The sequence below is a fragment of the Perna viridis genome, chromosome 9 (genome assembly GCF_037379345.1).
Source record: "Perna viridis isolate PV_CMFRI_1.1 ecotype Kerala chromosome 9, ASM3737934v1, whole genome shotgun sequence".
NCBI lineage: Eukaryota > Metazoa > Mollusca > Bivalvia > Mytilida > Mytilidae > Perna > Perna viridis.
In genome coordinates this window covers 102,940-118,283 of record NC_142453.1, presented here as the reverse complement: position 1 = coordinate 118,283, position 15,344 = coordinate 102,940, and the positions used below count along the sequence as shown (strand labels likewise).

The following is a 15,344-nucleotide window of genomic DNA, read 5'->3' as shown; positions in this document are numbered from 1 at the left end:
AAGGATAATGGGGTCTACAAATTTTGATTGCCACTGGAAATAGGGAGAGGTGGGTAGGGTCGGGCAATTTAACCTCCTGTGGCAGAGCCCTATGGTTCCTACTCCAGGAGATTACCATAGAAGGATTCTGTAAGGTACAAGGAACGTGGCATTTTTTCCAACACATTGCACTACTATGATTTGCAGTCAGGTTTTCCATATTATGGCCTGACGACCCCAGTATGTAACATGCCATGGTTACCCCATTCCACCACCTAGGGCACCCAACCCAGTTGCTTTGTTGGCAGAGCACCCTAGACCTCTGCCAGGGTTCTGAGCACTATTTAGTCACCTTTTATGACAGGCTTAGTGCTGCTGCGGGCCAATTCCTTTTGACACCCAGACCCCCTTGGGGTGGGTTTTATTTAGAAGGATATGAACCGTTCAGAAATTTAGAGCAATCAAGAGAACCAAGATTCAAGCAGAAATGAAATAAAATATAATCAAGGGAAAAAGACCAGACATGAAAACAGAGCACACAAAAAATAACATAAAATAACCAAAATGATATATACAAAGTTATAAAAGTGAAAGAGCAATTCAGACTCCACTAAAAACTGGGAGCATGGACCAGGTGCACCGGTATGGTAAGCATCCCCTAATTCTCTGGAAGCACTTCATAAAGTCGAGTGCAGGATTGTCAGAAGGAATCATTTTATAAAATTAATAATTTGGGTGTAAGTATAAAAGATCTCGGTGAAGTAGCACCTACGGTTCTCAACAACTGAAGTCTGGTTGGGATAAATAATTACATTATGTATACAGACATTGAGGGTTAAAACGAGCTTTCTGGGTTTCATGCTATAGTGTGAGTTGAATGAATCTCTATGAGGTTGTACTTGTAGGTTAGTATGAATCTCTATGAGGTTGTACTTGTAGGTTAGTATGAATCTCTCTGAGGTTGTACTTGTAGGTTAGTATGAATCTCTCTGAGGTTGTACTTGTAGGTTAGTATGAATCTCTCTGAGGTTGTACTTGTAGGTTAGTATGAATCTCTATGAGGTTGTACTTGTAGGTTAGTATGAATCTCTATGAGGTTGTACTTGTAGGTTAGTATGAATCTCTCTGAGGTTGTACTTGTAGGTTAGTATGAATCTCTCTGAGGTTGTACTTGTAGGTTAGTATGAATCTCTCTGAGGTTGTACTTGTAGGTTAGTATGAATCTCTCTGAGGTTGTACTTGTAGGTTAGTATGAATCTCTCTGAGGTTGTACTTGTAGGTTAGTATGAATCTCTCTGAGGTTGTACTTGTAGGTTAGTATGAATCTCTATGAGGTTGTACTTGTAGGTTAGTATGAATCTCTCTGAGGTTGTACTTGTAGGTTAGTATGAATCTCTGTGAGGTTGTACTTGTAGGTTAGTATGAATCTCTCTGAGGTTGTACTTGTAGGTTAGTATGAATCTCTGAGGTTGTACTTGTAGGTTAGTATGAATCTCTGTGAGGTTGTACTTGTAGGTTAGTATGAATCTCTCTGAGGTTGTACTTGTAGGTTAGTATGAATCTCTCTGAGGTTGTACTTGTAGGTTAGTATGAATCTCTCTGAGGTTGTACTTGTAGGTTAGTATGAATCTCTATGAGGTTGTACTTGTAGGTTAGTATGAATCTCTCTGAGGTTGTACTTGTAGGTTAGTATGAATCTCTCTGAGGTTGTACTTGTAGGTTAGTATGAATCTCTCTGAGGTTGTACTTGTAGGTTAGTATGAATCTCTATGAGGTTGTAGGTTAGTATGAATCTCTTCAATTACTTGACAATGTGCTTTTTCCTTTTTAGGAGTTTGATGCAAAAAAGTGTTAGAAATTAACAGTTTTACAAGTTTATATAAATTACTTATATTGTTGGGCCTCATTAATCGTACTCGGGGTTAGTATAGTATTTGTACATAAAATGGTCATTCGGTGATCACAAATATTATATGCATACATGTATAACTAAAAACGTATACTACACGCTGAATTTGAAAATCGCCTAAAACAGTTTTGCTTCATAAATACATGAATTCACTTGGCATTATAAAGTACACTGCGTCACTAATAAGAGGGAAATCTATCATTTACGTACACTCCATAATTTCTATTATTTGTTTTTTCTCCTTTAACTTACGCCACAAACGGTGAAAACGGATCTAGTAGGTCGACTGCGGTCATCTGTCACGTTAAGGGGTACCTACTTCAAGTTGTGTGACCTAAAAGAAATAATAAAGTAACTCAAAAAGTACTGCCAGTCCTGTCATCCTCAGTCATGCAATAATAGCATTCCTAAGTCACAATTTCTGAGACTTCGCCGTATTTCAGCGATGACTAAGAATTAGGTCCCAATATGACACGATGATATCTTTTTTGTCAAGAAAGGCTATCTTAACGAAGTTCTTGATCGAGCGATCGCGTCAATTTCCATAGTTAAGAGGTCTGAGTCTATGGAAAAGAAGGTATTGCCGGTAAAAATCCGTAGTTCTTAAAGACGAATATATGGTGTCTGTATTTAACAATTCGTTTCACATTACTGCCTTCTGAAAAGGATAGTTTGAAAGCGCCCCTAGTTACGAGTTCTTTCAAGAGTGCCACTAGACCCCCCCCCCCACTTTTGCCATGCAGTTACAAAGGCAATGACACTAAGCGACCACGATATTCGACATATCCTTTTACTTGGGAAACTGATGAGGTCGCTAAGTTACAAGATGGTTTAACCTGTACCTCAGAAAACTTCGTTTACGCTGTGGTTTGCAAATGCTGTAAAATGGTTTACGTGGGCGAGACCAGGAGGTTGGGTTGTCTTTTATTAGAGCAAACATTTTCGGGTGTCTAACCACAGTGTCGACGATATGAAAGTAACTATCCTTTTGGAAACATGTTCAGGCAAAAAACAAACAAAAAAGAAAAAAAAAGGAAAGTTACCAGAACAACGTGTTGTATCATCAGCTTTCTTACGATTGCCGATCCCTTTGGAATGAATATCAAAGCCCACATTACATACTATTCAATTGTTTTTCAACATCAGCTACACTTACAATTTTATAATTTCATCCTCCAAGAACCTGACGCATATTCACAAAGATCAAAATCAATTTTGAAGGGCACCATGTCTCTGTGGTGGGCAGTTGTCAGTCTTTTTTCAATGCTTTTTACCCCTGACATATGACCTTAGGCCGAAAATGTGGGCCTCATATATTTTGTTTATTTTTCACGTTTTTTTTTGTGTTTGTTTTGCATGTAGTTCCTTTTTATCCTTTAAAACGTGGCTATTGTTCACTGAATCATTATTCTTTAGAAATGTATTAAACCTCCCGTATATTATTCAAATCTTGCAATAATGTTTATATTCAATTTGAAGATGTGAAAATTTGATTACTTTTTCCCTGTTTGTTTATAAAAACGCAAAATTTTTGTCGTTGTATAATGGTATGAAGGTAGTGAGAAGAGGTGTAGATGTGGGCAGTGATCACCAAGCTCAGAAACCGTTTTGAATCTTAGCAACGGAACCACCAGATAGTATAGATAACAATGATGTGAACAACATTTTGGATTTTGTCAAAGATACATATGACAAAACAAGTAAATATTGTCTAGGCTTTAAAACCAGCAGAGCAATGAAAAAATGGCTTATACCACTCGTGATGCTATTGATAAAAGACAGAACATCAAACTGAAAGAACCTGACGCAAAGTCACAAAGACTAAGAAATAAATATAAAGATGATTACAGAACGGCTGGTAAGGAAGTTAAGAAACTAGCAAAGATAGATAAAAGATTATACATAGAGGATATTGCTGCACAAGCTGCTGAAAAGAAAGAACAAGATCAACTTTACAAGTTAACAAACCTAGTCAGTGGAAAATACAGAGGCAACATTAACATACCAGGGAAATATAAAATGGTAAACTTCTTACTACAGGGAGTGGACAAGAAGCATGATGGACAGAACACTTTCTGGAAATACTTAACAGACCGCTACCTGATCAAATAATTGACATAGTAGTACCTGAATCAGAAAATGACATGAAATGAACACAAATCCACCAACAGTTGATGGAAAAGTTACAGTCATAAAATCTATGAAAAAAGGAAAACGCCAGGTCTGGACAATCTGAATGCTGAATTGTTCAAGGCAGATTGAACTATTGCCGCATCTATACTTCTACCTTTATTCGAACATATTAGGAACAACATCAAAGTACCCGATGACTGGTCTAAAGGAAGCATTATCAAGATACCAAAGAAAGGGACACTCAACAACTGCAATAACTGACTGGGTATTACACTTCTATCTATACCCAGTAAGATCTTAGTCAAGATTATAATAAACAGAATTTCAGCCGCTATAGATGAATGCCTGAGAGAAGAACAAGCGGGATTCAGAAAAGGTAGAGGCTGCACTGATCAGATATTTGTTATACGTAATATCATCGGGCAATACACTAAATGGCAACGAGAGATATACATCAATTTTGTTGCCTTTCAGAAAGCTTTTGACAGAATACACAGTCTATGGAATATTAAGTTCTTATGGTATTTCGAGCAAAATAACAGATATAATCAAGAGAATATCATTTCACATGCAGCGTATAGAATAGTAGCATCATGTAAGACAAGGTTGTATTATGTCTTCCATCCTCTTTAATTTAGTAATCGACTGGGTGTTGAGGAAAACTACCGAAGATGCGAGGAAAGGAATTAGATGGAAAATAAACACTGTTCTAGAAGATCTTGACTTCGCTGACGACATAGCCTTGTTATCACATACACACCAACACTTACAGGACAAGACCAATCGCCTTTCAAAATTCGCCAAACATATAGGTCTCAACATCAGGGATACTAAAACAAGTTATGACCATAAACACACCGAACACCGCACCTATTGAAATTAACAGCGAAATCTTCCGACAACAAACACCTTCACCTACCTTGGTAACACAGTGCGCAATGACGGAGGCGCCAGCGAAGACATCAAAAATAGGATTGGAAAGGCTTGGAACATCTTTATCGCACTGAATAATGTATATGTATGAAAGTCCAGCCAGTATAGCAAAACAACAAAACATAAACTACACTAGAATTGCATACTTTCAACACTCTTGTACGGCTCTGAGTGCTGGAAACTGACAGAGCAAGACCAAACAAAACTGTCAACATTTTATACCAAGTGTTTAAGACGTATCCTGCGAATATTTTGACCCAATACCATCAGTAATGAAAAACTATTGAGAAAATGCAATCAACTTGACTTGGCAACAATACTGCTGAGTAGAAGATGCCAGTGGATAGACTATGTCGTCAGGAAAGACAATACTTCTCATACCAAACTAGCCTTACACTGGACACCGGACGGCAAAAGAAAGAAAGAGAGGCCTAAAACAACATGGAGGAGAACCATAGAAGCTGAGATGATGGTTAAATACCAAACCCCGGGGAACTATTGAAAGGATAGCCAAAGGCCGTCACCAATGGAGATCCTTTGTTGCTGCCCTACATGCCATCAGGCATAACGGGCAGTAAGTAAGTAAGTATAATGGTATGACGCCGCCATCGTCCATAGACACTTGGTTTTCGTTCGATAACTTAAATACTAATTGATGGATATTGATACATTCAAAACCACGAAAAAAGGTGGTATTTGTTTGTGGAGTTATGACCATCATCTTTTGGAATTAGCTGTATAAAGGTGACCAAAACAAACATTTAATAGAATTTAACTCTAACTCCAGTAAAAGCTTATGGATGTCAGCATTATTTTTCCACGATATTATTTACCAAAATGGTCAGGCTGGAAACAAGTATTTTCCTGATTTCGAGACAATAATTAGACTATTAGTGAATTAACCTCTTTAAAATTGGAGCTCACTTACATCTTACTACAATAGAGGGAAGACTGAGATTAATTTTGAGGTTTTTGACTCTTGAGTTAAGTAAGAATCAGTGGTCACAGAGGGAACAGAAACAAGTATTTATATATTTTTTTTCTGATTTCTGAATGACGACTACCGTAAAAAGGAATGGACTGCTTTGAATTATACCACCTGGTGATATACCCAAAGAGGTAGGTTGGGATTGATTTTAGAGGTCAAGAACCGTTTAGGAACAAGACAAAGAGGACAAAAGTAGCCATTTCGATTTTGGTGAAATTTTCATCCTGTGTCAAATGTCTAATCATAATCAAAGTTCAAAACTATATCATGTCTAAATGGTGCTCCCAGTTTTTAGTGGAGTCCGAGTTGCTCATTTGCTTTTGTTACTTTGTATGTATGATTTTAGTTCCTTTGTGTTCTCTGTTGTGTACGTCTGTTTTCCATGGCTGGTCTTTGTCCCTGGATTACATTCTTTTGATTACCGCTATAACCTTGGTTCCCAATATTACTCTTTCATATTTACTACAGCTGTTCAGAATTCAACTTCAGCGGTCGTGTCAAGCTGCGAAGCTATTTATTTTTTGGGGGTCAAAACAAGCATTTTCTTATTGTCCGAACAATAATTTTAGTAATTGAATGGATCTATTTTAGCTCCCAGTTTTTAGTGGAGTCCGAGTTGCTCATTTGCCTTCGTTAATTTGTATGCATGATTTTAGTTACTTTATGTTCTTTGTTGTGTGTGTCTTTTCCATGTCTGGTCTTTGTCCCTGGATTGTATTCTTTTGAATACCGCTATAACCTAGGTGCCCTTGATTACTATTTGAAGCTGTTCCACAAGGTGCCATGCAACCAAATGAAGGCTGGACCATATTTTTGGGGTTGTGACTTGAGCTTGCGGAATAAGTATCCACTTCGATCCTGATCAAAATCTTATTCTGTGTCAAACATTTAATCGCAATCCAATTTCAGAATATTACTGAGTTTGAATGGTGTGTCCAAACTTGACCCAACTGTAAAGTGGTCGACCTCAGCGGTGGTATCAAACTGTGCTCAGATAAGCATTTCGTTAGCCTGTTGAATTTGGTCAAATTTTGTCATGTTGTTGATGTTACCTACTTTTTGTAATGTAATAAAACTTTGCACTGTGTTAATAACATACTATAATATACATAGAAGATGTGCGCCTATTTCATTGACAAATTAGTATTTAGTTTTTGTATTTTTAGCAAGTTGAACTAAGCCATTTTTTAGCAGTTCTAGTATATGCTTTCACAAGTACATTACTGTGGGAAATTTGTAACCCACACGGAAGTTTCTTTTACTTGTGAAGTGTTATGTTTATAGTGAAGATGTTTATTAGCAGGCAAATATACATGTATGTCGTGACACAGGTCCAGACACGTATCGCTCATGTTTCTTATTATGTCTACATTGGAGGCATCCCCAAGAGTTACTTATTTGGATGTCTGTTACACACTTCACTGAATTCTGCTTTTTATATCCATGTTTATGTAACGTTATCAAATGATCTGAAAACATTAAATTCAGCTTTTATTTCACTTGTCATTCCTCTTCTGCAGGAGTTGTTGGGAACAGGAGAAAACCAGTAAATGTACTATAATCCTCACCATGAAGTGTCCCCTTTCCTTGGGCTCCAGTCCGGATCCAGACATGTCCTCCTTTCTTTACCTACAACATACAAAAATGTTTTACCAGTGGTTATTACCAATTTTTATAATTCTACGCTTCCATCGTAATCGTCTAAGACAATATTTTCATTAATCATCGTAACCTCCAATACAATTGTCTGTCATGAAGTTCTTTACTCATCTTAATTTACCTCCAAAACAATGGTCTGAGATGAAGATCCATAATCATCTTCATTATTATCTCCCTTGGTATCAGCATAGGCCCAGCCGAATGGTTTATCATCTATCACCAGTTCAGTTGACTGGTAATCTGTCGCATCAACATTATTGGTCCACGAAAAACAATACACTCCAGATACCGGTGCCGTGAATATACCACTGATGTCGTTATAAATGTCTGGTGAAGTCAAGGTATATACCTGCATTAGAGATGTGTTTCAATGAAAAATTTACTAAGAAGTTGTCTAACACCAGAATATTTTATTAAGCGTCAGTTTGTATACATTTTAATTGGTTAAGACCGGTCTTTCACATTTTTTTGTTGGAGCTGCTTGGTCATTCTTCACGGTGTTGGCTCTTATTTTGGTTTTTGAAATCGTGTTTCTGTATTAACACATTGCTTTAGGTTTTTGAGAAAATGTTCATGTAGACTTCTGCTGGACTATGATTAACAACATAGCTTTAAATCACTAGGAAGCGTGTTATATAAACCGGTCTTTTTCATGTTTTATTGAAAACTGTAGCAATACAAATGTGTTATGTCAATTGTTTAATGAAGATATAAGACGACTTTTTACCTGGAATGTATTCTTTTGAAATAGAATAAACGCTTACATCATCGAAAATAATCGGATCTTGAACTTGCAGGGCATGCAAACTGTGTCTAAGTGCGGCATAAAAAGCAACTTCCGGTGTACCAGTTTGCCTTCTCTCTGAAATTTCAAATAATCTGCATAAAATAAAAGAATAAGATAAAAAGATAGATAATTTAGGACATGAACTCCTAACTTAAATTATCAAAGTGTTGAGATAATTAGTTCCTGAATTAAAAAGTAAAGGAAATACATATAATTTATATACCTTTACGCCTTGCTTTCAATTGTTTAATTTTCTCCAGTGAGCTAGTAAGTCTTTTTGACAGGTCGATCTTGGTCTTTTCTGCATTATCCAACCTTGCGACAAGGTTTTTCACATGTTCCCTAAGTTTTGATACTTTTTGTATAAGTATTACCAGTTTTTCGCGATTCGCTTGCCTATTACGGGGAGGCGACGCACAAACAAGCGGTAGGAAGAGAACGGCACAAAACAACACCTTCATTTGTAATTCGACACAGAATATGCCCTACTGATAAGAATTGAAGACTTTTACTAGGATTGACTAGTTTTGATAACATGAAAAGTTACAATGGTATTTCTTTTTATCACAACCGGGAACTATATATAGATTGTAGCAACCTATGCCATTAGAGGACTAGTTATCACTTGCTAGATTATGCCAGTTCTTTCAGCTAAGAAATGTAGAAGTTTGTGTCGGTTATAATCCATCTCGTGAAATGCCATGAATGTCGTCGCAGTTAATTCATGTGTTTTAAGAAATATGTTTTGATATTCTATTATAGTTTTTCGTAATAAGCCGCCTTTAATTACTGATTGTCAATATCTCTTGAAAAAGTATTTAAAAAACAAAGTAACGAACAAACATACACAGCTGGATAATACCGACCAATATTTATTCTGTTTGTCGTATATGATCTCCTCCTCTGTATAGGTTTGAACAAGGAGTACGGTTAATTCCACCTTACCGCGAATCGGTGGTACACTACACAGGCAAATGTGCCACACATGAGAATCATATGCTTTGCATCATATGATTATCATATAAATCGAGCACCATATGATAATCATGTTTCGGTAAACATATGATTGTCGCATGGTTATCATATGATAATCATATGTTTGTGAAAATATGTTTTTAAGCCAAAATTACCATATGAGAATCATAATCATATGACTATCATATGTACAATATCATATGATTGTCATATGATTACCATATGATTGTCATATGAATCGAGCACCATATGATTATCATATGTGGCACATTTGCCTGTGTACTAATTGATGCGCTTTATATTGTCTTGCCATTAGACAGATGCGTTTTATATTGTCTTGCCATTAGACAGTCCAGCTCCATACATGTCTCAATTGCATAGCCATTATGTAGTATACTTGGTTGACAATTACTCATAAGCTTACATACATTTGTATATGTAGACATATAGTAAACTTAGAGAATTCATTTTTAGGAACAAGTTTCTGATCACTCGTCTGATTGATTTAGAACGCATTCCTTTTCAAATCGCTGCTTTATTGAGAGCATTAACAGCGTACTAGTATTTAAAATATTGTTAGGCAATCTACTAACTTAACACAGATTTGCATGGAAAAAAAAATCCAAAAGTGTCCCTCTGAACTCAGGTTAAAATTTGGTGGTTATTAAACAGGTCTAGTCACACGTTTTAAGTGCAAGCTTTTGATAAGTGCATTTGTACTCAGTGATACACTTTTTTGTCGAATTATTATTGGACGTTTGCTGCATGAGTGCTTGTTTGATTATGATTTACACACAGCTCAATTCTTACATCGTTCTGCCGTAAATAAATATCATACACATCGGTGCAATTGAACTGATACATAACTAGTATTTTTTGGTCTGATTGTAAACTTGGATTTTCTGAGTTAGTATATAGGCCTTTAATTACATGTAGTGACTTTGCCAGCAAAATAAAGTACCCCTCTCTTTCTAAAGTCGCTTACATTCATTTTATCATATTTATGTAAATGACACACAAAGTAGTATGAATTTTATGAGTAAAACAGTCCAAAAGATCTGAACCCGGTATAATACATTTGATGCTGGGGAGAGGGCTATAATATTAAAATAAAGGACACTCTCAGACATCGAAATACAGTACACGCATGATATTTACTGCCATAAAAATAATGTTGGCCATTGTTAAACTATAGCATTTTGTTTACAGGCTTAGACATTGTTACTAAATTCAATTGTTTATGGACGCATAAGGTCCAACATTTGACGATTGGTTTATAAAACAGCTGTTGATTATGGCATCACGTTGCCACAAACAAACATTACTAACAGGAACATTGAAATGTTTTATGAATTCAGAATGTTTTTGGACCTCACAAATAGGTACTAAAATATTTGAATTCCCTCCTCATTTATATGCAAATTTGTTGGTCAATTTCGTAGGGTAACAAAGTCCTTTTCAACATTTCTGCAATATTGTAGATCCACGAAAAATATTTTGTGTGTGAAAAATAATGACTTAAAGCACGTAATAATAATAATAAACTGAGTAAAGATTTGAAGATATAAGAATAAAATTAATTTTTTTCGTCATACTTCATGTTGCTGTTCTTATAAATCATAACGAATTTGATGAAATGGACATGGAACACGGTGTCAATGGAACAATTTATCTTAAATCAAAAAACGGTTTACCTGAGGTTATCTCAAATGGTTCACAGTTTGTCTGACCTTATCTCTTAAATGAAACACAGGTTGCTCGAGTTAATGGAGCACAGTTTGCTCGAGTTAATCTTAAATAGAGCATAGTTTGCTCGAGTTAATCTTAAATGGAGCACAGTTTGCATAAGAATATCTTTTGCCTGTAAATGGAAAGACGGTTTAGCTGTGCTTACCAACGTACTAACAGTTTGCTTGAATTTATTTTAAAGACGATCGTCTAAATATCAACAAAACAAGTACCAAAGTACCAAACCGTTACATAAAAAATCCCGAAAATGAACAAACAACGTGAATACAAATAAGACTATGGTGCATTATGTGGACAACAGAATACAAAACAAATAGGACTATGATACATTATGTGAACAACAGAATACAAAACAAATAGGAGTGTTATACATTATATGAACAACAGAATATAAAATATATTTAAAAAAAAAATGAAAGTAAAACAAAAACAAACAAAAACAAAACAAACAAAACAAAGCAAAAAACTAAAGCACCTGCAATACAAACTGGGAAGTGACATGAGGTGTTCTGAAAAGGTCATACACAATGTATCTTACTATAATTCTTTGAATTATAATTTGCTTGACATGCAAGATTAGAACTTGCACGAGAGCAGGCCTTTTCACATATTTGTTTAAAGAAAAAAAATAAAAAGATATTTTTGAGAAATAACTTTACAATTTATTATTAAACTTGATACTCGATATTCTACTAACCTTTTTGGCATTGACATTTAGACAATTTGGGGAATTCCCTAATACTAATGTTCGTACATTATTAGTATTTTCCCCCATTCGAATCAATTACACTAACAAGACGTAAGTTATATCTACTAAAAAAATGTCCAGTCACGTGAATTTCAGCGGACATTTAAATACCATTAAGTTGCGGGACTAATAGAAGAGATTTTATCAACAAACCTGCACGACCTATCCTGAATACCACTTATACGCCATAGAGATTACAGGTTAGTAAACATTGAATCGCCTACTCTTCTGTTTAAATTTAGACTATTAAAACAGAATTCAAAACTGTTGATAGATTCTTTACCAACGAAACATTATTTAGACAGTATAAAAAGAACAAATGTACATATTACATTAACTTAATTAATGTTTAATATCATAACAGGCCCAGCAAGATGGCAATAGAACCTTTTCTGGTGGTATTCATTCTTTCTGTAGCAACAGGTATGAATCATTACCTAATAAAACATTGAATAAATAAATGCTGCCCTAAAAAAACTCCAATAATAAACAAAAATACACCCAAGACAAAACGAAAACAAAATGAAAATAATAATGATAATAATAGTAACAATAACACCTTCAACAATTATTCTGGCCTGCGTGAAAAAAATCTGAAATTAAACAGACACACATGAAAATAGAATTGAAAATGATAACAAAATGCATTTATGAAGAACAATTTGGATAGGTTGGATTGGAACCTCGCAAAAATTATCTAGTATACACATATATGTTGAATTTTACAGTTTATGAATTGCGGAATGCCAGTTCTCAGTGCTTTTCAGGTCTGTTATATTTATTCATATTCCACCTAAATATATATCAATCAAACATGATACATGTATGTAGAGCGTTGTATATTGTAACACGATTGTTATAAAAGCGGTCGTATCTGTTTTGCACGAGAATAACAGTAAAGTAAAGATATACTGAAATCAATTGCAAGATATTCTGAACACTTTTGCACTTCCAGACACATTATATCTGAAAATATATGTTTCCTACTTTGAACACCGAAAAGTATCAAGAAAGTACCGATCTGTGAGCATGTTACATCCAAAGTGTTAAAAAGCCAATGAAAAAACCGTGGCGGATCCAAAGTTTTAGGTAAGGGGACCCCAAAAAAATTTTGACAGGATAACCAGTGAGGATCGCTAAGTGATCCGACTTTGCTAGGAGTGGAGTTTTGGGGCATGCCTAATTTTTCAACAATTTTAAAAAATTGCAATTTTCTAATGAGGGGTGGGGGGGGGGGCGTTCTCCCCGCCTCTGGATCCGCCATTGATATTTCAAATTATATTTACAAAGTAAAATTAGATAAATATTTAATTATACATGTGAAGAAATAATGAACGAAACACCGTTTAAATGCTTTTGTATCAAGAATTATCACAGTAATGTGTACATTCTCGTTAAATTTAGTGCGATTAAACAATATATAGCTCCTTACGTTATCACCAAGTAACAATGTATGATGTTCCCCTTATTGCAATAACCTTTAGATATGCTTTTATCGACTGATCTAAATTCTCCCATTCTGTTTCACATATTTTGCCTCCCTTTCACAACAGAATCAACTGTTTTAAAACTATATTACACAAGAAACTATCAAAAGCCATATTTATTAGAACTAGTTATGGTAACCTCGGTGACAACTTAAACCATACTGAAATATGACAGGCATTAACGCATTAATACTGAAAATAAGATTAACAACTTAAACCTTTTTTAAATATCTATTTTTACCATACTTGATTTTTTTTACCCCCACAAGCAGACCCTGCGATATCCACTTCTTTTAAGATTCATAATTTGTACATTGCCGGAAAAATATCATTTCTCCATGGAAGCGTTAATATTGTACACATAACCTATTCCGTAAACGAATGCGCAACGAAGATTGTAGACGCAACTGTTCGGCTATTTTAAGATAATAATAAATGCCTTTTTATCTTAAAAAATATATATTTCGATTGGGATAATATTTTTTTTCTGAGGCGGATTAGGTTCTTGAACAGATAGCGGAACTGAACCGCGGAGAAAGATTTATATGTACAATTTCTCAAAGATAGAGAAAAAACCTCAAGGATATAATAAAAGTTAACTTATTTTTACTGAGATATTTTCTTAAATCAAAGATTTTTATTTGTTTGGTTAAAGATAATGTCAAATTTTGTTACTTCCGAGACATGACTTTTTGTTCGTTGGTATATCGGAGAAACCAAAAAGAAATTAAGATACATGCTATAACCGTAGAGCGCACAAAGCTCCGCGGTTGTCGCTATGGAAATCGGTTCATTTATTTTCTTGTTTTATTTGTATTATTTGATTTTTTCAGAGCGTGACCCGACAAAGTTTATTCACAGTCGAAGGCGATGATCACAAGTATATTAACTAACAGCTTATTGACCAACTTTTGATAAACATAAAATACATTTACCATTTTTTATGAACATCAAATGTCAAGCTGCTATGGTAATGAAAGTGAGACAATTAACTTTACATTTCATAAGCGATAAATATGTACTTTAGAAAAAAATAGACTAAAAAAAGAGTCTAAAAAGGTATATGCTCTTCCAGTTTTGTTTTACGTTGAAAAGACCCATTCATAAGGGATATTGTTGTTAAATTGCTAAAAATAGCATTTTGTTTTGGTTTTTACATTGATTTGCTCATAAGGTCTTTACATTCAAAATAACACACTGATTGAAAGCAGTTTTTGAAATCAAATGGGTTGTCTCTTTCTTGTATGACTTGTAATGTACCGTAGTTTTCAACCCACATGGGAAGAATCGGGATTGATATTGCACACGATGGAAACATATAGTATAAGGCTGGTATGTCAGTAAAGTACTAGTAGTCCTTTGTTGGTGCATTTGTGTAACATATAATCAATTTCTTTATTTCTATTTTAACAAGAGACTCAGACCTTTATGAACTGATTTTCAGGTTTGTTTAATTGTGTAATATTTTTCCACAGTGGCTAACCCTAGAGTTGTGATTACAACAAAGTACTCTGCCTGACAAAGTCAGGATTTCTGGTCTCTGTATGTCTTGTTTCGCTTTCACTTTTAGTTTTTTTTATTTTGCTAGAGTTTATAGGGGCAATCATTTTGCAGTACCTGTGTTCAGTGTTTGTATATTGTGAACTCTACGCTGATATTAATATTGATTTTGTAAAGTCAATAACAAACTACATTACATTATATGCAAGTTCAACCAACTCAAAGTCAGTTTTATTGTATTATGAATTTAATGGGATTTGAACTTAGAGTTGACAATGCGATGTTTTATCAAATACTATAATAATTACAGATTATCAGATGTCAGACTTTTCTGACAATGCCCAACTTTTTTTAACATTTTTTTTTCATTACCACATCCTACAAAAGATATGTGAAAACACTTGAATAATTTTTTTGTATTTTAAAAGAGGACAATAATAAGACCCCGTATTAACACCCCCTGGCCTTTAAAGAAAATATATGATATAATTCAAAAC

General features: G+C 34.8%; 1 protein-coding gene and 1 long non-coding RNA gene across 2 annotated transcripts; one reads left to right on the top strand and one right to left on the bottom strand.

Moving 5' to 3' along the window:
• Nucleotides 1–7,420: 7,420 nt before the first annotated feature.
• LOC148605979 (complement C1q-like protein 4) lies at nt 7,421–8,849 on the bottom strand. Its single transcript, XM_088546051.1, has 4 exons — nt 8,612–8,849; nt 8,366–8,463; nt 7,723–7,950; nt 7,421–7,571 (listed from the first exon to the last, which is right to left on the bottom strand). Exons 1-4 carry the CDS (start codon nt 8,847–8,849, stop codon nt 7,446–7,448), a joined length of 690 nt encoding a protein of 229 aa, XP_088402177.1. The 3' UTR covers nt 7,421–7,445.
• A 3,023-nt stretch (nt 8,850–11,872) lies between these two features.
• LOC148605978 (uncharacterized) lies at nt 11,873–14,277 on the top strand. Its single transcript, XR_015915252.1, has 4 exons — nt 11,873–12,060; nt 12,225–12,283; nt 12,589–12,627; nt 14,181–14,277. It is a non-coding gene; the product is annotated as an uncharacterized LOC148605978 (long non-coding RNA).
• The last annotated feature ends 1,067 nt before the right edge of the window (nt 14,278–15,344 follow it).

Coding starts and splice junctions, on each gene's coding strand:
- LOC148605979 (XM_088546051.1), bottom strand. CDS start 8,849: ATGAAGGTGTTGTTTTGTGCCGTTCTCTTCCTACCGCTTGTTTGTGCG. Junction 8,464..8,611: donor ATTGAAAGCAAGGCGTAAAG/GTATATAAATTA, acceptor TTGAAATTTCAG/AGAGAAGGCAAACTGGTACA. Junction 7,951..8,365: donor ATCCGATTATTTTCGATGAT/GTAAGCGTTTAT, acceptor TCTCTAATGCAG/GTATATACCTTGACTTCACC.